The sequence below is a fragment of the Euwallacea fornicatus genome, chromosome 24, assembly GCF_040115645.1.
Source record: "Euwallacea fornicatus isolate EFF26 chromosome 24, ASM4011564v1, whole genome shotgun sequence".
Lineage (NCBI taxonomy): Eukaryota > Metazoa > Arthropoda > Insecta > Coleoptera > Curculionidae > Euwallacea > Euwallacea fornicatus.
In genome coordinates this window covers 2,207,026-2,229,068 of record NC_089564.1, presented here as the reverse complement: position 1 = coordinate 2,229,068, position 22,043 = coordinate 2,207,026, and the positions used below count along the sequence as shown (strand labels likewise).

Genomic DNA, 22,043 nt, shown 5'->3' with positions numbered 1-22,043 from the left:
TACATATGATCGAATGAAATTAGTTGTCTAGTTAAAAGGGCCAATTACATTTTTTAACTAATTAACGTCGCTAAAAATATTATTTACGCTGTTACATATTCCGATAAAATAGAACACGATACACCATTCTTGAATTTCTAAAACAAATCGAGAGTAGAGGTTTTAAATGTAGATTATGTATATATTAATATATATATATATGTATATTTATGTAATAATCCTCACATTTAGTTTTTGGTTCCCTTCTTATATAATGCTATTAGAAAGATTGACGAATCTCTATTAATTTAGATTCCACTCGTATTCTTCTCCTATTTTTTGGCAACTTAAGAATGATTACCTTCTCGATACAAATATCTGAGAGTCGAAAAGTGTCGATGTCAATATACCTCCCTCTCTAGTTCTTCCAAAGGTTTTCGAAGGTAATGACGAATTAGATTTCCAATATTTTTAAAGGAAATCTCTTTTTTTTTAAATAATCTGTGAACTTATTTAATTAATTTTCATGTTTAAATGTGAAAGATTTCATAGAGTATCAATTTTAATTTATATTACTAAAATAAAATGACTTTTTTAAGTGAACTTCCTAACTAACCTATTTACTTACATTTGCAGTTTGAGAGTTTTGGACCCTCGTACTCAGAAAACGTAGCTGAGATCATGGCAAAGTCAAAGAATCATACAAATCACAATCAAAGTATGTAATAAATAATTTCTCAAACCATTAGACGCTACTTATTTTAATTTTGTTTTAGATCGCAAAGCCCACAGAAATGGCATCAAAAAACCCAAGAAATTTTTACATGAATCCACGTTAGGGGTAAGTTTATGGAGTATTTTTTTGTTGCAATCATAAGAAAAATACTTAAGTAGCCCTTAAAATATTAGAAGCATGTTTTAAGTAAATTTGTATTATTTATCTTCGATGTATCTTAACATTCATCTTGCACAAGTCATCAGTATGCAAGCATAAAATATATAAAAAGTATAAGATAATACATTCTTTATATTTGTTATAATGTATCTATACTGATATGTTTTAGATAATTATAGGTTAAATATAAATTAATGATATTACACAGTACATATTTAGAAACATTTAATATATAGGGTATTCCTTAAAAATGTTCCAATTTTAAATAAATTATAATGGTCAGTATGATAAACAATTGCATGCAATTTGCATAGAAGCTCCTAGCCAAATGAGCCATTTTGGCTTCATAATAATTTTTGTTCAAAAAACGTGAAGTTAGTTCAAAGGTACCAAAAGGTTTCCATACTTTACTTTTATTAAAGATAATATCACAAAATTATAATACAGGTTCAAAATTACAATCCACAATCTTTTTATATAAATTGGGACTTCACGCTGGCCACTTAATAGGTCTGTCTTGTCTAACCCACCATCTATAAAAATGGTGATTTAGAAGATTTGCACAGTACGGTCAGAATGTACATGTGTACCTTCATGTTCGAACTGTATTCTATTTCGTATACCCACAGGAATGAGGGTATTGTCTCATAACTCTGGAAGTACATCTTGCAGAAAATTTAAAATTTAATAAATAATAAATTTAGGTAGTTGTTACCATTTGGCCAAGGTGGAAGCAGAACTGGGTCAATTAAAAATTCGTCGACAATACTAGCTCGCACGTTAAAAGTAAATCAGTTTTGATGAGTTTCAATCCATGCGGTATTAAGATTGTGATCATTCCATATTGTATCAGCAGACAAAACAATTATTTCGTTTGTTTTTATTCTATTTAGTTAAGTTGTATATTGAAGTCTTTTGAATAAAAATGATTTTAGAGCTATTATGGCTCATTTTTGACAAGGGATTTCTATGCAAAAATTGCTCACCTCAGTGTTCCCTATAACTTTTTAAAGTTTGATACAACGTTTCTGAGACATCCTATATATGAAAACCCTTTAGTAGTGGAGAGAACAATTTAAGGCTAGAGATGTAATATAAATAAGATATTAAATCCAATGAAATGTAGTAGAAAAAAGGCATTTATTAAATCTCAAGGTGAATGTCTTGAGGGGTGGTATCCTCATTGAATGTGATAACTTATTGCGAAATAGAAGTGCAAAGTAATTAGTGGTGTTTCTACTACTTGATAGTCTTAGATATTTAATTCTAATATCTTTCACACCTGGAGTAACAATCAAAATATTAATTTGTCTAGTATATGTAGTGTATGTAGTCTAGTATATGTTGACAAATATTTGTTGGTAACATCCAGGCGAACCAATTTTTGAGTTGTCAGCGAAATTTCAGAATAATTATGATATTATTAACTAATTGTTCTAATTACCATTAGAATTTTCAAAAGTAATAATTCATTTCTTGAATATGATTGAAATTAATTGAAAGAATGCGTAAATTAATGAAGGTGGCTCAATATGAGGACATTAAAACAACTTTCAATTTAAATGGAACACTTTATTTCTTCTTCAAGGTAGTTGATTTCTCCAAGAAAGAAAAGTTGTCGAAGTGTTACCAATATATTGAAGAATTTTTGAAGGAACTGCGCTCAGAACATAAATTACTTTCAATTTTATTTATATTCTAATAACATTCTTTCACATTTTTTCAAATGCTACAATCATCATGTTCATTGCAAGCAAAATATAATTTTAAACCATATTCCTTTTTTTCCACAACCTCCAATGAAAGGAAACAGTTGTCTATTAATAACGTAACCACATACGTACATCGCTCAGGTTGCATCAACGTACATGGCGCTGCTTCATTTCTCTACTAGCTTAATTGCCAGGAACTCTATCTAATGGATAGATAAAGTTTGAGAAATTCTTGTTAAATACATTGTTACATGTATCTATAAAACAAAACACGCATTTCATGTGAACAAAAAAATGCACTTACAGTTATTGTTTATTTGATATGTATAGTATTTTGGATTCCTGGATAATATAACTAAATTTTCTTTAGATGGATGCTAAATTCTTGAAAAACCAGAAGTTTTCGAAGAGGCACAACTTAAGTGCAAAAAAACAGCAAGCCGTGGCGGCCCAAAGAAAAGCTGACCGGGAGGCGAAGGCCAAGGCCAAGGCCAAGAAATAGATGTACATTAGTTAATAAAGGTTTTTGAAAAAACTTCAGTTAATTATTTTCTAAAGTCTCGTTGATACGAAATTTATTTGTTTTAAGAAAATATTTGTGAGAGTAACTGTACATGTCCGGAACATTGCCATTACCATGTGCAAATGTCATGAGTGAGCATTAAGGCAGAAAGAAAAAGGGATGTAGAGCATCGCAGCGGTATATGTTTCTACTTATTGTTTTCATCAGGCATGTATGTGTGTAGCATGGGCTAAACATACATCTAAAGACGCACTAATGCGAGTGTAGTGTGGGATGAAAGAAACACCGTAAACGAGCTTGAGTTTTGCCATTCTGTAAGTTTACCCCAAAATGTTTTCACCTACTAACAGTTCATTTAGCAGAGACCTATTGTCGTTAATCAGCCGTGTGAAGTTAGAAACGAAAAAGTGTTTGCGTGGATGATTGGCGATGTGTATGTGTTAGAAAAGTGTTTTCTTTCGCCAAATTTCAAAAACGAACATTCAAGTAGAAAGGAAGGAGCTAATCGACTACAGGGCATGCGATCTTAAAAGAATTGTTAACACATTGAAACATTTTGAATAATTTTCAAAAAAATGCCAAAGCTGATGCCTGTTCGTGGTTTTCAGCAGTTTCAGAATACATCCTATGTGACCATGGATTCGAATGTACAGAGTGTATGATTGAAAACTTTTCACTCTCCTTGTTTTGAACTATGATCAAAATATTAGAAATTATTGCCACAGTGGGGGAAATATATTTCAACGTTAAATGCAGTTCTATTGCAGTAACCCTCTTTCATGGGAGTGTATTTATGTTTAGAATATCAAATGTTACTATAGGTGGAACACCTCATTTGAAAGTGTTTTTTTATTGTAATTGCTGGCAAGTAATTGTTTTTCAATTTTAGATTGCATGTTAAATAATAAACTAACGTAATTCACAAATTTTAATGTAGGTTCAGACTGGGCAAATTAAAATGAGATTTGAGGTGGCTATATATAAAACCTTTCCATTTTTGATTTATCAAATTTTAATTAAACATTTCAAAAATTTCAACGTATATCTATTATATTTTAAAGTCTAAAATAAAAAAAAAATTCATGGCAACAACCAGAACTAAAAACCCTTTCAAGTGATGTGTCACGTGACTTATAGTGCTGTTTTAAATTTAAATGCACCCTCGCGAAAGGGGTTGTTTTGGTGAGTCTGCATTTAACGTTAAAGTATGTTCTTCAAAACAAAATTGACTTGTAGCTGTAATTCCTTACAATTTGATCGTAGTCTTGAATGATTCGGATGCAGCTTTCAATGGTACATCCTGTACTATGTCCTAGAAGGATATATGTTATGCCAACGCTCACATCTTGCTAGACGCTGAGTAGGATATTCGGCGTATCGATAGGATAGTTTTTTTTTTTGGACGACGACTCGGGTCGCTAAAAGAGACAGAACGGATTCGGTATTCTTTGCGATCAGACACCTTTGTAATTTCATTTTAGTTAATAAAATCTCATTTTCCGAAAATTAAATTGACTTACAACGTAACTTTTATACGTAATTTGTACACAAACTGGTCTGATGAAACCAATGAGTAGAAAAACGAGTCACCGAGTTGTATTGCCCAAAAACTTTTTCTATTTGAATATTTGTTAAAAACATATTAAAGAGATGCAGTCGACACTTTCCTAAAGCAACAATTACATATGTAATCAAGAAAACTTGAAAGTGCTAGCAAATCGGCGTCCCTATACCACGTGTGAATCTTGCTTGATATGACTAAAATTTTGGTTCGTTAAAACCGTTGTTAACACCAAAAGAAATTTCTGCAATTTTTTCGATAAAGACAAAAATTATATAATAATTGACATTGATTTCGTCCATTCCTATTAATTTCTCAATTTTGACAATGTCTTATTTGACTTTTATGAAATCATTACTACACGTCTAGTCCCATCTATCTCACTTCTCAGATCAGCTGTTTTGTATTTACATTCCCTTCCCTTGTTTTGTTTTGGTTGGTTGACAAGCAAATCAAATAAATACTTCACATATTTGTGGCCACAATCGTCACATCCTTCTCAGTAGAAATAGGCTGTGCCAATATTACTCGTATTAATGCGCATTATTTAAAACAAGACGTAGTTATTAATAGGTCTACTTCAGTGTACGGTGATATGCCGTGGTGACAATGGCATCATCGAAGATGTTAAGAATTCAACTGTCGTTTTATATTTCAATTTTGCTTGTAAACAGTGGTTTTAGCATAGAAGGTTTCGGGAACGTTAATTCGGAGTCGCTTATTTCTACGATATTGCACCATTTAAATGTAAATCCCAATAATGTTTATAACTACAATAAGGGTTCTTTGTTGAATATTCATAGAAAGGTAAGATGTCATATTTCTTCCATATCCAGACATTTCTGGGCTTTTTGAGCTAAATACCAAGGCCACTTACCAGTAGCTGTCAAAGTCAAACTAAAAAGAAATGTATACAATAATTTTAGTTTAAAAACATTTTTGTGTAGGCTCAAAAAACCTTTGACCACTATGAAAAAATGTGTGAAATCGGTAAATTAGTGTAATATCTATAATCGATTACTTAAGTCATTACAATTTATACTAGCAAATAAAATTTAGTCCTATGTTCCAATTGCAAAATTATACTGATGCCCCCATGTTTTGAAAATTTTCAAAATTTTGAATGACCGCACAATTTTAATTTGCAGTCTCTATATAATGCTTTCTCACAAACAACAGGAGAAGTTAATAATAAAATATTTTCAGACCTGCCCTTAACAAAAGACTTCAACCACCTATATCTATGTCTGGTATTATTAATTGTTCAACCACAAAACCTCTTCTGGGAAGGGCAGATATGAATTAGAGTTACCAAGCTCGAGAATATGGTTTTGAAGAGCTTTTTAATACATAAACTCAATGTTTACCTGAAAGTTGCCAATACATGGATAAATACTAATACAATCAACACATATTACAATCCTGAATACTAATTATGAATAAACTAACATGGGGTATTTAGGACTATCCTTAAATAATCATGGTGTCTTACCTTAGTCATGCTTTCAAACATAACAGGAAGAAAATTTTCATTTGCTACCTTACAACTTAACAGCCACTAGAAATAAACAGATACATAATTACTATGATTAAATTTTTCAAATTCAAAAGAACTGAAAAAATTCGATTACTTATTGTCAAGGACTTTACCCTGATAAAACTGTGAATATTATTGTGTTAAAAATCTGTACATCAGCATAGTTCAGAATTTGCTCTCTTAAAAAATATATATATCTTTTTCTTGATAATATTCCATTTTTTCAAACTGTATTTGAATTGTAACATTGTTCTTATCGATATACATATATATATATATATATACCTTTTTTTGAAAATATGGCCTTTTGAAAAAAAAAATTAAAAATGAGTTAAAAAACAGTTGTATGGGATATCAACAGTTAACATTAATTTTTTTTTTCATTGTGTTCTTAGTACATTGCATTTTGATAAAGCACAATCATAGTTGAACTGTATTACAAATGTATAATTCAATCACAATTAAAGATATGAAAAAATGCAAGTGATGAATAAGTGTTTAAATGAAACAAAAATTTCGAATTTAATGATCCGGATTATCAATGGAGTGCCATATAAACATTTGAGGACATCAAAAGGGTCCCCTTTTTGTGCTGTCGTGTAAATCGTTTCTGTGTTAAAATAATTTAATTGTCAACTAATGCGACGGTAATAGCGAATTGATAAAACTACTTTTACTCCCACCCCTTAACGTAGTACTGTGTGTGTGTTTGTTCAAAGGTTAACAATACATTTTATGGTCTTTTGTGTGAATTTCATGTTTGATTTGTTAAAAATTTTTGCTATAGAATAAAAAAAATCACAAGAACTTGACATACTTTTGAATACACCTACTCAATATACAATTCAATAAATCAGTAATGGTGCAGGTTTCATTTCTCAGCTGAATTATTAAATGAAGACACTTGCTTTTCTTATGTAACTAGTTACATAATAACGCTAATTTAATGACCGATTTCCATAATAAAAAGTTTGAGTAAATATCTTTCCCTGGATCGAAAGTGTCATGTTGTGGTAAATCGAACGTTTTACTAGCATAAAATATATTTTTTTATTTTTCGAAAAAAGTGGAACAACATTGTATTAGGTGTTTTGATTAAAGAAGCTTAAAGAATCAGCAAGTGTTATTTTTAGCTTAATGTCGGTTGACCAGAGCGACGGGCGTTATTGTAAATTTGCAGGCTGTTGCCATTAGTGAGGGACCTTAAAAATTGGTAAACGCCCGCTGGTTGTAAACTCATAGTTACCGCCATGGATCCTAACACGTGAACAGTTTCGTTTGCTCGTAAATCTAGGTTGATTTTCAGCTTTATCAGAGAGGTCGTGGATCTATTTACTTCTAAATTGACCAGCTATAATTAAATTAATTTTGAAATTGCCATATCAGTTTGATTATGTTTTAATTTAGTGATCAGGCCAATATAAATTTATAAAGCCAGTAATTTCACTTAATCTTGTTATTCCTCGGAAATATCAAGAGGTCATAAAAATAAGTTGGCGTATTGTTATTTAAGGACATTATTGCTGATAACCAAATATTGCTGCGTCTAGTCTATTACAGTTGTTCATAAGTGTATAAAAATTCTATTTTTGGAAAATCTTTTTGACCCTTTACAGGGTGCTAATTATATTTAACTGGTTTAACTGCCTGTTGAGCAATTGAACTTTTGTTGTTGATGTATCACTTCCTTCCCAGCTTCCTTCACGCAGCAAATGTTTATTTTATTTAAAAAAAGTACTTCCGTCATTTAAAGTAGCGCGGGGGCGGGTTTGGCTCAATTTGAATAAAAACTTAAGTATTGTGAGGATATGCCTGTACCTATTCAATTAACGAGATAGTGAAGCTTAAATTAGTAAATCAGTTCAAGGAATGCAGTTGGCCCCTACGTTGGTTCATTCAAATTTTAGGATGATGTAGCATCGTCCATTAAAAAGTTACAAAACATAAAGCAATATTAAAGTCTGAAGACTGTTAGTCATATATATCATTGGACATTGTTACTTCCATGGACTAATTCATTTCTATTAGTATATGCTGCCATTTCGTTTTTCAGCCTGATGTGATAGAAGCTACTACAGAAGTTGAAGTCAGCTGCAATAATAGATTTCCAGGTATTCCTTGCAACGATGCCATTCTTATATGCCACTCTTACTTGAGCGAAACGGGTAATTCTTATATGATATTGGGCGATGTACGATGCAACCCCAAAATCGATGTTACTGTCGAGGATTTCGACAATGAAAAATCTGCACCTTTAACGGATGAAGATCAGAGCGCTGTAATCGACAAGGTAAAATTGAAGATTCCAAATTGATAAATTCTTTGTATACTTATATATAATAGGGTATTCTCAAATATCATATGCATATGGAAGGGGGTAATTTTAAAATTTATTTCATGACTAAAAATTCATATGAACATACGCAAACGCTTCGTTACCTATCTAAAGGGTGTTCAAATTTCAAAAGTTTTTAGTTTTTTTTGTATAGCTCCTGCAGTTTTTGGAATAATTAAATAAAATTTGGAATATGGTTTATCCTGTAAAATTTACAATGTTGGGCATGTCATATGGTTTTGATAATCTACAGGGTGATATTTTCTCAAGGGTCATACCCCCTTTTTTTCTTTTGAACTTTTTTGCGATACACCGCTAGTAAGTGTTAAAATATGTATTTTTTTTAATTTAGAAATTCTTTGGTCTTTTACAGTTTTTTTTGTATTTACGTCGGTTATCGAGAACAAAAATAAAAAACATTTTTAATGTGCTAAATGAAATTAGAATTTATTGTGGGTAATTCTCCATTTTTAACAATTTTCAAAGTTTTTTGGAACTACCTTTTAAAAATTTAAGTCAAGTTGACCTTATATAACAACCCAAGTAATAATAATTATAACCTTAATAAGGGAAGTACTTTTCAGCCACCGTTGCACATAATCTCCAATCCTCAACATGCGTCCGCTTTTCTTCTCATTGATGTCAATACTCTTTCGAATACTCCCGCAGTAGTTCTTACGGTTTCAAATGCGTCTAATATTCATAACATCAATTTCATAACTCATCAACGGTATTCACTTTCTATTTTTTCATTTGAACACCTTGTAGATAGATAGAGTCCTTTCCTATCTATATATCTATTTTATATGAATTTTTAATCATGAAATAAGTTAAAGAATTACCCCCTTTCGCATGTAATTGATATTTATAATCACCCTCTATATTAATAACAGTAACTTATACGGTATTAACCAGGGATTAACCATACAAAATTCAATCTTTGCACGATTTGTTAAGACATCTCTTTATGTGCCGTTCGTTATTTTCAATAATCTAAATGTGTTGATGTTGCCATTTATTAGCAATTGTCTTATTTTTAACAATGCGTCATCACCTTTCTTTTTATTAGTAGTAACATTGATGCAAAAAGCGATTCACCTTTCAGAGGTCGGCTATAACGAGATCCGATCCAATTTCCTAATTGATAATAAACAAAGCATTGGTTGTTAACTTGGAAAGTGTTGTGTCTGAGAACACAACAAGTGATCATTATGCACTAAAGTATTTAAATGCACATTTCGTGCCGGCAATCTCTGTAATGACCCAGTAATGTCCAATGATTTTATAGTTTTACGAATGGCGGACTGGGTCATTTAGGTATTTATATATTGCGTTGTTTAAAGACATTGACCGAAAAACCATGCATAAAAATACTTTAAAATTCGTTAATTTTGTTGGGAATAGAATGAAATATGTAGGCCTTTATCCATTCAGCGTGAATTACAAACAGGAATCTGAGGATATCAAGGTTAAACGTTTTACAAGTCTAAATGTTGTTCTAATAGGGAATGGTTTTTCTTGTTTGGTTCACTTTTTCTAACGTGTAACCATTTGTAGTTAAAAAAAACTACAATTGGGATACTGCTCTTCAGGATAAACGTTATACCTATACAGGGTTGTTCACCAAACTCGTTCATTAAAAGTTTACTAGAATCTAAAAGTGATACAAATTTGAAAATTTGAAGTTATGTTAACTGCGACGTATACAATTTTTTAAAAATATTTTCAGCTTCCTGTCACTTTCGGTTTAACCGGAAATAGCTGTCAACTTGCTTATTTTAAATAAAACCTCTAATATAATATATTATTTAATTTTTAGATTTTATGTAATATTTCAGACTCATTTTCTTTATAAAGTATCGTCTTTGAGATATTTGACCTTGAATGAAAAACGTACCTCTGTAATGATCAATTTTAAAATTGCATATTTCAGCAGTTATTAAAGACTTAATCTTCATATGTCAGAGAATGTTAATTAATACATAGTCTTAAGTTTACACTTTTGCTATTTATATGCCTTAGTATTATACAGACTGTCAAAGTCAAAAGTCAAGTAGTATTAACTAGACAATTTGATTGACTGTCAAACTGTATCGGGGTTACCCACATCTATTCCAAACTACTTTCAAAATAATTATGTTTTATTATGTGAAACTAGTAGTAGTTTAGTACTAAATGTACATTCTGGTAAGTTTTTTAATAATTTAAAAATTTTTTCAATAACTTCTATGATAGGACAATGCATTATTTATTTTTCCATGATCAATAATTACGTGAGGAATAAAAACTTGCCAGAATGAATATGTACTACTAGTTTCACTTAAAAAGGTTTGGATTAAGTATAGATAACCCTGATACAGTTTGATAGAGAATTACATTCTCTACTTGATAATGCTTAAAATTATAGGGTGTCCCATTTAAAAAAGTAGACTTCTGCGACATACAAAATGTGAATGTTTGGACCTGAGTTTTGGTGCGCATCTTGTGCAATACCAAGTCATAAAAATAGCAAAAATGTAAACTTGAAACTCTATATTGACATTCTGCAAAATATGAAGATTATGTTTGTAATAACTGCAGAGATATGTAATTTTAAAATTGTTCATTATGGTGGTATATTTTTAATTCAAGGTTAAATATCCTAAAAATTATAAAGGTTAGGTACAGGAGATTATATAGAAAATGTATCTAAAATATTACGCAGGATCTAAAAATAAAATAATTTGCTGGGGGACTCAGTTTAAATAAGTAAGTTGACAGCTATTTCCGGTTAAACCAGAAGTGACAGGAAGTTGTAAATATTTAAAAAAAAGTACACGTCGAAGTTAAATTAATTCTAAATTTTCAACTTTTGACAAACGTGGTGTGTGAATAATAACCCTGTAGTAATGTTTTGTTGGTGTGTTGGTGGTGTCAAGAATTTTGTAGTAGGTTTGTTGGATTTTGTTTTAACAATACTTTGAGTAAAGAAATAAATTTTTAGTTAAACCTTAGCCATGAAGCTCTGCCTCCAGAACAGGAAGACCCAGACTTTGTAGCAGTAAGAAGAGAAACCATCCCATGTCTAGGCTGCCCTTTCGATTTGAATAAAGATGTTGAAGGGGTGGATGAACTAGTTAAAATTGCCATTAAACACATTGAAAGCGAAAAAACCAATCGGTACAAAATAACAAATATTAGGAGATTACAGCAACAAGTAAGAGCATTTTTAAAGTTGCTTTTCGGGAATTTATTTTCTACAATATCTCATTTAAGTTTTAGTTTTGCATTATTAATTTTTTTCCTTAACTTTCTTGAAAAATATCGATTTCTATTTATTGATTTTTTTATAACAATTTCAACTTTATCCTTAGATAGTTGCCGGCGTAAAATATATCCTTCTCGCAGACGTCGCAGGAACCACATGTACTAAAGATGCCGACTTGTCCGCACCGTGCACATTAGATGCTACTGTTGACCCCTTTATTTGCGAGGTGGTCTTTATTGAACAACCGTGGATTAGCAAAAAAAAGCAAATTATTAAGAATAATTGTACAGTTTCGCAGGAATTTATGGCTCTAAATGAGAGAAATGATATAAGTAATGAAATTATACCTCATAAAGGTTTGCGTGGCTGTGTTTGAAATTTATCGTTTTCATCGGATATTTTATAGATTTGATTTTTCGAAATCCAAATAAGCCAAGATCATATCGTCCAAACTACGATGCCATGGCCAAAACTGGCAGTTTAGACCAGCAATTTGATGCTGGTCTCTTGGCTTACTTAGAATCCCAAATTTTACCCGAATCTCCTTCTGAGACTTCACGGAAAACTCAAGTTTCTGAACAGTTATCCCCTCGTTTCACGCAACGGGAAACTATTAATGGTAAGACTAAAAATCTGCATTGATATGCGAAAATTTATAAGTGATTATTTCCAGGCGATGAACCTCCTGTAATTAACTCCCAGATCCACAACCTAAAGTTAGAACCATTAAACAATGTCCCAGAACCGCAGATGCGCACTCTCTTCGTTTCAATGCCTATTATTGAGGAATCAGAACCTGTTGTAATGACATATACATCTCCAAATCACAATCCGGGTTTATTCAACGCTCCAGACATGCTTTCTAGTCGAGAGACCTTTCGAAATCATTATATAGATGACGACGACGTCTTTATTCGCTACGTCAGAGGCAGCAAAAATAGTGCGGAAGAACAGGAAGTCAAATCTAACAAGTCTGAGTCGGATAGCAACTCCTCAGAAGGAATCAAATCTAAAAAGTCTAAATCTGATAACAACTCCTCAGAGGAAAGTAAAGAAAAAATTGAAATGAAAAAAAAGAATAGCTCATTAGAGCAATCGAGAAGTGAGAGTTCGTCAGAAGAGAAGACGGAAAATCCTCAACAAGAGACTACTCGAGTTACAGAAACTAATAATGTTTTTGTTACTGAACCAGTGGCGGAACATAAGTCGGAAGACATTTTAGAATCTGATGAGAAAAGTAAGAATAAATCAGATAATAAAACGAATTGGAACTCTAGTGATTTGAGAGATAGCTTTGAAGCTGATAACAGGAGGCGCAATAAGAGAAGTGCATATTTAAGGTAAGAAATTTATTTTGATTAGAATTGTAATTCTTATTTTTTATGCGTTGTGTTATCTAAATAATGGTTGTAACATGTACCACCACGAATTTAAATTTTGGTTAAATAGAAAAAGTGTGCTCATCCGGTGCATCAAAATGGGCACTGCAATAATAAACGAACACGTGTAAGTTTAATTGACTGAGGGGTAATAGTTTCTGGTCATTGTCTGTAATCAGCGTTATTAAACAAATAATAAATTGGATGCTCATTTGCAGCGCATTTGTCCATTTTAAAAGAAAGCGGTGGTAAAGGGCCGGGTCAAAATAATGTTCAAAATAATATTTTTTTTAAATTGAATTTAATTTGTTGTCATTATTCAGGCAGAGATAAAATTTAGATCTAAATTTGACAGAACTTGCACACATTTGCCAAATTTAACACTTTGCTATAATTTTTTTCTTTTGCCATCGTAATTTATTATAAATAAAAGTATTATTGAGTTAGATATAATTCATTTTTTTTATATTGAATTTAAAGGTATGGAAAATTTTTTACAAAATATATTGAAGCTCGACGAGTCTATGTGAAACATCTCTCAGAAATCTAAGTCTCAAAACTGTTAGTTAAATTGTTATACTATTGATATACAAAATTGCAATTTATTTGCAGCCAGAGATATCGATTAGAATAAGGTAGGGATACCTTTTTTATAGTAAAATAGTAGATGAACCTATATCTATATAATAATGATCAAGTATTTAGTTTATATTATTAAAAGATGTTTTTTGATTGGTTCTTATATCATAAAAATTTAATGGTTGGCAATGAAACAGTTTTATGATTAAAATTAATTTCAGAATATCTAATAATTCGCGTATTTAAGTGGACGATGCGATGGCCTTTTCTTTGGTGGTTTCCCTTCTAACATTATTTTGATTATCTCTTTATGCTTGGTCACCTACGATATGACCTTTCAGGTTAGGGATACCATGCCTAAGTTCGCCGGATCACATTGTAACTAATTTCGAATAGCCAGATTTTTTGTGTTTCTAAAAGACGTAAAATCTTAAAGAATCAGCTTAAATTAAGGAGTGCTGTTTCAGTTTTTTAAATTATCCGTATTTGTTTAGGAATCAACAATCTGACAGAAAGTGGAAAAGATCAGTCGGTCAGTTGGAAAAAGTGCCGCCAGAAGAAAAGGTAGGTCATATTATAATTAAATCTTTTAACAAGCATATTATTAGGACCAAATCAAGAAAACGCCGTCAGTTTAAATTATAGTCAATTTCCATATAAATTGTTGAAACTTGAGGTAGACCCGGTATATGGAAAGACTTGATGGAAAAGCTCATTAATAATATGACCCCAAAAAAACATTTTCACCATCAAAGGGTTCAAGTTTCAGCCTTATTTACAGACGGGCCCCTTCTTGTTTGTCAAAAATTTTGATCATAGATCTAACCTTTTTTTGTATTTCCACTTAGAATAATACTTTAAACCTGATTGTTTTTTTTATGTACATTTCATAAAATACTGTTCTAGCATGCTGTACTAACCTCCTTATTCTCCGTAGATTTACAATTTAAGCTTAAGTCTAAACACGGTTTAATTTGACATCCCACGTACAATATTATCAATTTAACTCATCCTTTAGAGTTACGCCAGCATGCGAATGTACAAATATGGGGAATTAATGATGTCCATTAATTCTATGAATACACCTTAACTAAGTTTGGTGAAACGTTTTTAGGTGATCGATTTGGATTTTATAAAAAAGCGAAATATTTTTATTAAAATTTCCTAACCACCATTTGAGACATGTTCGAATTAGCTCAACTTTATTACTATTGTTTCCATCTAATACATACTTTATGAAAAAAAAATGCTATTTCAGATAATAGTAAGAGATTTGGCCGATTTTGCCGCCAATTCGCTAGATAACATCGATGACGATAACCATAAGAGAGTCATTTTACAAATACTGGGAGCAAAAAAACTCAAACTTGAAGGAACGTATTACCAAATTATCCTCCGTTTGGGCATATCGCAATGCCAGGAACACGAGCATCACGAAAGTTGCAGAGAGAAACTGTTTACCAATCTGACCAAGATCTGTAAAGTGCAAGTCCACGTAGATGACGATTACTCCAACCCTAAAGTAGTAAAGTCGCAATGCCAAAATATTAAAAAGGACGAAAATGACAGAAATAGAACCAACTACAGTCGGTATAGACGACAAATTCTGGGTGGTATCTCTCCACTAAGCGTGGATGATCCGAATGTCAAGAAGTTCCTGAGTAGCGTTTTGCTTCATCTAGATTTTACGTCTGAACATCCCAACAAACATAAAATTGTTGAAGTAAAATACTGCAATAAAATGATATAATTGAGAAATTCTTTTGATATTTCGTAGGTGGTTTCCGCCTCTTTTCAAGTGGTGGCTGGGAATAAATACGTTATCGAAACGAAAATAGGTCTCACAAAATGCAAGAAGACTGACAACAAACTTGCTGATACATGCGATCTATTGGAAGAATTTGACCCGGACATTTGCACCGTTCAAGTTTTGAATCAGCCTTGGTTGAACAAGACAATATACGATATCACATGCAGCGAGAAAAAATTTTCTTTTGAGAACAAACCGACTTCTAGAACTAGGAGTATTTGTGCTGGATGTAAGTGGGTACACTGTTTTTTTTTAAATGTATAGTATTTCCTATGGAAAATGGTTATATCAACACCTTTTGTATTGTCTTCATTAATCCCCTTTCAGGCCCAATAAATTTGCCCGAAGATGAGGCCCTAATTTACCTTCAAAGGGCCCTTGTGCATCTCGACACCACATCATCCGCCGACCACAAATACATCACAGTGAACATTCTCGAATCGAGCACTCAAGTGGTGGCAGGCAGTCTAATAAAAATTAAAGCGGAAATCACCACTTCAAACTGCTCGAAATCGAAGGTCTCTGAATCGAATAATTGCATTAAACTCGAAGGAAGTCCAAGTCGCATATGCACGTTTTCCATTTGGGAGAAGCCTTGGGTTAATTTTACTCAGACTCGAGTAAATTGTGAAGGGGAGGCAGAGCAAACTTTTAAATCGAAAAGGGAAGCTGTAGAGCACCGGTATACCCCACTGGGTAGGATGTTTGAACACGAAAATGGTAAGATTTAAATGTTAAAATAAGAGATACAAAGTAGTAGTTTCCATTTATCTTGAAATGAGAACTAGAATTTGAATATAGCGCACACTTAAATAATAAATATTTCATCGCAAGTATTTAGCGTAATATGTGTGTGTAAATAATTTTTTGTCGATGGTCATTCGGCTACTCTGCGCAAAATCATACATTTATGTACGATTTTTGATTAATATGTGATTTTTGGCATGTTGCGGTTAGTTGAACGTTGACGACTACCATGATTGTACTTATGAAAATTTCAGTTTCTGACATAAAGATTTATAATCTTACATTTTAGTACAAACCCACTTAAGTGGAGAGTGACTTTCAAACTGGCGCAGTAAAATCGACCATTTTACTACTTGCTCATAAGAAAATATAATTCTTTATTTTCAACATAATTTTTTTAGGTGGGCTATACCGAGATGTGGCCAACGTTGTAAGGAAGGCTCTGCAAGGACTTTCCATAAAAACGGGATCAAAGAGAGTATTTACAATCCAATACGTAACTGGAGTTTTTAGTTTTCGTTTTAATTCCGATTCTGAAGGTGACGTCGTAATAGCAAAAATATCCAATTGCGGTATCTTAGATATGCCATGTGAGAGTCTTATGTGTGCTATTACAATCCAAGACCAATTCGATATTCTGCTGGGTACAAAATACACTATTAAGTGTGAAAATGATGACCAAAAATATACGTTTAGAGAAACAGTGAAATACGAATCGGAGAAAGAAAAGAAACAGGCATTTGGGTTATTTGTTAAAAAGTTTAATAAGACCTATAAAAGCAAAGACGAATATAAATATCGTTTAAAGGTGTATAAGTTTAGTTTTTTGATAAAAATCATTGTTAATATGGTGATTGTTGCCAGGTATTCAAGAATAACATAGATAAAATCGCTCGTCTTAATGAAAAAGAGATGGGCACAGCGGAATATGGCATCACAGAGTTTGCAGACTTTACTGAAGAAGAGTTTTCTAAGAGGCACGGATATAGACCGGATTTACAAAATGAAAATGAAATATCTTTCACCCAGGCGTCAATTCCAGATATTACTGCGATTCCTACGGAGTTTGATTGGCGAACAAAAGGTCAATAGTTGCTATCTGTTCTGTGTTGTCATTTTTAAGGGTAGCTTTATAGGGGCTGTTACTGAAGTGAAAAATCAAGGGGCATGTGGCAGTTGTTGGGCATTTAGTGTCACTGGAAACGTCGAGGGCCAATATGCTATTGCACATGATAAACTATTAGAGTTTTCTGAACAAGAATTAGTAGATTGCGACAAAATAGATCAGGGATGTAATGGAGGATTAATGGACTCTGCCTATAGGTACGAATAAAAACGATGTTATTTAAAACATTCATGAGAGGTTTAATCAGGGTTATAGAGCAGTTGGGTGGCCTGGAAACCGAATCAGACTATCCATATGAAGGAATAGATGACAAGTGCAACTTCAACGTCAACAAAATTAAAGTGAAATTGGTTAGCGCTGTGAATATTAGCCAGAACGAAAAACATATGGCTAAATGGTTGGTGGCTAAGGGCCCTATCTCCATTGCCATCAATGCTAATGCTATGCAGTTCTATTTGGGTGGCGTGTCTCATCCATTTAAAGTACTGTGTAGTCCTAATAACCTGGATCATGGGGTTTTGATTGTTGGATATGGTGTCGATAGTAAGTGTTGTATTGTGGCAAATTTTTGAAACACTATTTGATTAATTTTTCAGCTTATAAATTGTTCAACAAAACACTGCCTTTTTGGATTGTGAAAAATTCTTGGGGCAAATTTTGGGGAGAACAGGGTTACTATAGAGTTTATAGGGGAGACGGAACATGTGGTTTGAACCAAACGCCATCAAGCGCCCTAGTTGCTTAAGCAATGAGCATGTAATATATAAAATATATTTAAATACTAATTATGACGTGTGAGTGATACGTTAGGCTGTACTTTACGCGAAACGTTATTGAACGATTTAGCACCTAATCATTACTGAGGTATTTGACATCAAATCAAGAACAAATTTTATTTACATATTTTATAAAGTACATTTTTGCGACTTTTATTTATTAAGTTATAAATTTATTTAGAATCGCTTTATGATAAGATGCTGCGTTGACAATGGTTTTAGCTCACAATGCTTTCGGCAAATCTAATAATTGTAAAGTGCAACAACTTAATGTCTTCGATAAAGAATCTCAAGTATCAAAATAGTTGAATTTCAAATTATAATAGCCGGCAGTTCATTCGCGGATCTGAACATTTCTGTATTGTAAACTGAAGCTTTTAGGGGCAAAGTGATATAATTGGAGTCCTAAAATTAGAAATTCATTTTTCTCATACTAGAAATCAGCACCAGTTTACTGTAATTGACGGTGCATTTTGCTAAAAAAACACTTTAACTGCTAGACAACAATAATATTTGTGTTTTATGGCATTGCTGGCGTTTTTCCTTACTGTAAACTAAATGAAAAATAGTTTCTTTAAGTGGCAGAAGGAAGAAAGTAGATAACTATCTGTGAATGGAAATCTGCAGACTACTGATAAAGTGATGAAAAGCAGGTTCTCAAAAATGTCCAAACATTTAAATGGTTATGTTTAAACAATGTTTTTCTTGTAATACATATATTTTTTAATACTCAGATCACTGGGCTCGAATAAACGCCAGCTATGTATAATGCAATGCGAATGTTTTAATATTATTGAATACCAAAATATGTTTCATAATAATATATTTTAACTACGTATACATCAGAATAAATAATATTTGTTTTTATTTCTTGTTTGAGGTATGTTTCATTCAAGTGTGCTTGTTGCCCAGGCGTTTCTTGGGAATAAGGTAGGTTTTTTGCTAATTAGAAATAGTCCACTAACTTTTATTTTTTTGTGGTATTTTCTAACTTAGTTTTACGGATAGTTCCAAAATGGTTAGAGATATAGGGAAAAGTGAAGGTGATGAAAAAATGTTTACATTGAATAATGAATTGAAATTTCTTGTATTTGAAAAAGGAAGCTTTAAAACGTACAAGTTCATAGGAATGTTTCAATTCAAACGAAAATCGTCAGTATTCCATAATCATTTCGGAAAAGAGCCGTACAATACAATATTATTTTCTTAAGGAAAGTACCGTGCAAAATACGATCCTGTGGAGATGTCAATCACGTGATAAAAGTGTGTAGTTGGCTAAGAAATACAATTTAAATAACGCAGTGCACAAAAGATGTGTTGTATCGGTTGTATTTTTTAAAATTTGCCATCGCCAAGATTTCTAGAAGTATAAATTAAACTTGACATCGTGCTATCAATAGTTTCGGGAAATACATAAGGTATTTCATTGGTCTGCCATATACGGGGTGATTCATTTCGAATGAGACATGGCAAAACCTTAGATAGGGGATATTAAGATACGACGATTGGATCAACATACTTTATAACAATATTGTTTGTTTCAGAATCAGGATTACAGGATGCGAAACGTTGAAATTTTATTTGAAAATTCCTTAATAAATTTTTGTGTTTTTATAGCATGGGCACCAAAATTGGTATACTTAGGTTTTATAAAACGTCGAGTAGAATTTTAATCTAATTTTATGTTGCTCCTATAGGGCTCTAGTTACAACCTATCCCTTAAATACTACGGCACGGAATATCTCGTAAACGAAGGGAGATGGATTAAAAGGGAATACCTTTTCGAGTAAAATTAGACACTTCATTATATTGAATACAATGTGATCTTAATTGTCCTCGTAAAAAATATAATCTAATATATCTAATCGGCGGGTTATACCTAGTGCCCATTAAGAGTCACATATAAGTTATATAAAAATTCTTACGTGGCACTTACAAAATTTAACTATACCAATTTTGGTGTTGAAGCTTTGGTAATACAAAAAGTTATTAAAGAATTTTAAAATAAAGATTCAACCTTCAACACCCTGCAATTGTGAAACATGCAACATAGGTATAAGGTGTGCTCGGTCCAATCGTCATAACTTGAGGTCTCCTATCTCAGGTTTTGCCATGTCATATTCCTAATGAATTACCCTGTATAAAAAAATTCTACATGGCATCTTGAAGCGTTTTCCATTGCTTCCACTTATATATTTCTTACCGAAATATCATTCCAAGATTTTCAAGGGATATTGGTTGACATTTCAAATTAACTATAAGCTGAACTAATTTGAACTACTTCAACCGTAATGACAAGAATATATAATTATTAATTATATATATTATTAACCATGATTCACGAGGGTTAATAGAATCTCTCAGCTTGGACAAATGTACTTCTTCTATGAGAAACTGGGAGCTGGCCTTTAGTTTATTCGCAAGGAAGAAACACCTGCACTACCTCGAATCTACAGGTCGAGAGTACAAGCAATGAGAATGTCCTCGGAATGTTAGTCCCATTGTTCAATATTATTCAATACCTCAAATCCTGCTGCAATATTTGCTTTCCCAACAGTCGCACAGACATTAGTGACATGGGATCTTGGATTGCTAAATCCTCAAATCATCGACCCCGAACTCTTGAGTCACATCCATAATTACAGGAAGTGCTGATGAAAAAAACTTAGATGGTTTAATAGCTTAGAAACCTCTCACTTGATTACTCAATTGTACTTATGAACCTACCGAATTCGGGGTATTCAAACAATATTTTTTGTATCTACAAACCATTACTGATTCTTATCATTATAGCACAAGATCTGTATGTAATTGGCAAACCCATCTGCTGCCTATAAAATCTTGACTTATCTTTAATCCCCATCTACGTAAGTTAAAAATACGCATTGTAGATGTGTTTGTGGGTATAAGTTAGGGAGATTTCAATTCGATATTTTCAGTCAGTTTCGGCAGAACTGAATACATAATTCGTTAAAAAAATTATTAAAATTCTATTTAAGATCAATTAGAGTATTCCCATGATTAAAGTATACACTCAAAAGGTCTTTTGGGTGCTGGTTGCCCTAGCGTGCTTTGTGGTATTAATACTTGGCAGTGTTAAGATATGCCAAATTGGTAGGCTCCTTCTAAAGATGAGAGAAGCAGTTATTGCTAATTTCAATTGTTATTTTCAGTCAGTGAAAATTGCTTCAAGAGAAGAGACTCGAGAGTGCTAATCTTCTCTGAAGATGGAGATATAACAAGTAAGATTTGAAAAATGTTGTATTGTCATTTAGATATTGTATTTAATTAATTGTTTCTGGATTTAGTTATTAATCGTATGAGGGAACGTTCTCGTGACGAAGATCTACTTACCGTAAAACAATCGTATAAAAACTTGGCGCCACCACTGTATTCGACTTTATCCAAAGCCAGTGCCGTATCAAGTTACGAGTTGCCTCCTCCGTACCCCGTTGATTATATTTAAATTCAAGTAGGTAGTTTTTGCAAGTGTTATTGAGTTAGCGAGTCGAACACGGAAAATAAATTCTCTTTGCTTATTAAATTTTTTAATTTTGGGCTGAAGAAAAAGCAAGTTCTCACCTTTCACATAAGTAGCCCTACATTTTGACTTTACAAGCTGTACATGCAAGTTTTTTTAGATCTTTTTATACCAAGATCTTCACTGGCCACATTTACCGGTAAAAGGTACATACATAATCATGCCAATTCGAAAACTTCCCACCCCTATTATCTCGAAACGGGATAGATTTTGTTATCGAAGGGGAAATATTTATATGTAGAATTCCCTGCGTCTCTTTCAATCCTTTACTACCTAGTGCAACCCTCACAAATAAC

General features: G+C 32.3%; 3 protein-coding genes across 5 annotated transcripts; all 3 read left to right on the top strand.

The window, feature by feature from the left end:
* Window positions 1–281: 281 nt before the first annotated feature.
* On the top strand, window positions 282–3,154 carry RpL29 (ribosomal protein L29). 2 transcript variants are annotated; one of them, XM_066296231.1, is made up of 4 exons: window positions 282–422; window positions 616–697; window positions 756–820; window positions 2,957–3,153. In XM_066296231.1, exons 2-4 carry the CDS (start codon window positions 661–663, stop codon window positions 3,086–3,088), a joined length of 234 nt encoding a protein of 77 aa, XP_066152328.1. In that variant the 5' UTR covers window positions 282–422; window positions 616–660; the 3' UTR covers window positions 3,089–3,153. The 2 variants fall into 2 exon arrangements, with proteins under 2 accessions (XP_066152328.1, XP_066152329.1); XM_066296232.1 differs by lacking the exon at window positions 282–422 and having other exon boundaries at window positions 2,957–3,154.
* A 1,985-nt stretch (window positions 3,155–5,139) lies between these two features.
* Window positions 5,140–19,073, top strand: LOC136346737 (uncharacterized). Of its 2 annotated transcripts, none has more exons than XM_066296114.1 (15): window positions 5,140–5,477; window positions 8,261–8,497; window positions 11,526–11,738; window positions 11,896–12,121; window positions 12,196–12,408; window positions 12,463–13,129; window positions 14,242–14,311; window positions 15,006–15,470; window positions 15,525–15,786; window positions 15,885–16,277; window positions 16,706–17,112; window positions 17,169–17,388; window positions 17,441–17,627; window positions 17,678–17,973; window positions 18,027–19,073. In XM_066296114.1, exons 1-15 carry the CDS (start codon window positions 5,280–5,282, stop codon window positions 18,173–18,175), a joined length of 4,203 nt encoding a protein of 1,400 aa, XP_066152211.1. In that variant the 5' UTR covers window positions 5,140–5,279; the 3' UTR covers window positions 18,176–19,073. The 2 variants fall into 2 exon arrangements, with proteins under 2 accessions (XP_066152211.1, XP_066152210.1); XM_066296113.1 differs by having other exon boundaries at window positions 11,896–12,145.
* Window positions 19,074–21,088: 2,015 nt separating this feature from the next.
* LOC136346787 (uncharacterized) lies at window positions 21,089–21,678 on the top strand. Its single transcript, XM_066296229.1, has 3 exons — window positions 21,089–21,320; window positions 21,380–21,448; window positions 21,515–21,678. Exons 1-3 carry the CDS (start codon window positions 21,224–21,226, stop codon window positions 21,670–21,672), a joined length of 324 nt encoding a protein of 107 aa, XP_066152326.1. The 5' UTR covers window positions 21,089–21,223; the 3' UTR covers window positions 21,673–21,678.
* Window positions 21,679–22,043: the final 365 nt, after the last annotated feature.

Coding starts and splice junctions, on each gene's coding strand:
- RpL29 (XM_066296232.1), top strand. CDS start 661: ATGGCAAAGTCAAAGAATCATACAAATCACAATCAAA. Junction 698..755: donor TCATACAAATCACAATCAAA/GTATGTAATAAA, acceptor ATTTTGTTTTAG/ATCGCAAAGCCCACAGAAAT. Junction 821..2,956: donor TACATGAATCCACGTTAGGG/GTAAGTTTATGG, acceptor AATTTTCTTTAG/ATGGATGCTAAATTCTTGAA.
- LOC136346737 (XM_066296113.1), top strand. CDS start 5,280: ATGGCATCATCGAAGATGTTAAGAATTCAACTGTCGTTTTATATTTCA. Junction 11,739..11,895: donor TTAGGAGATTACAGCAACAA/GTAAGAGCATTT, acceptor CTTTATCCTTAG/ATAGTTGCCGGCGTAAAATA. Junction 15,471..15,524: donor ACAAACATAAAATTGTTGAA/GTAAAATACTGC, acceptor GATATTTCGTAG/GTGGTTTCCGCCTCTTTTCA.
- LOC136346787 (XM_066296229.1), top strand. CDS start 21,224: ATGATTAAAGTATACACTCAAAAGGTCTTTTGGGTGCTGGTTGCCCTA. Junction 21,321..21,379: donor TGTTAAGATATGCCAAATTG/GTAGGCTCCTTC, acceptor TGTTATTTTCAG/TCAGTGAAAATTGCTTCAAG. Junction 21,449..21,514: donor TGAAGATGGAGATATAACAA/GTAAGATTTGAA, acceptor TTCTGGATTTAG/TTATTAATCGTATGAGGGAA.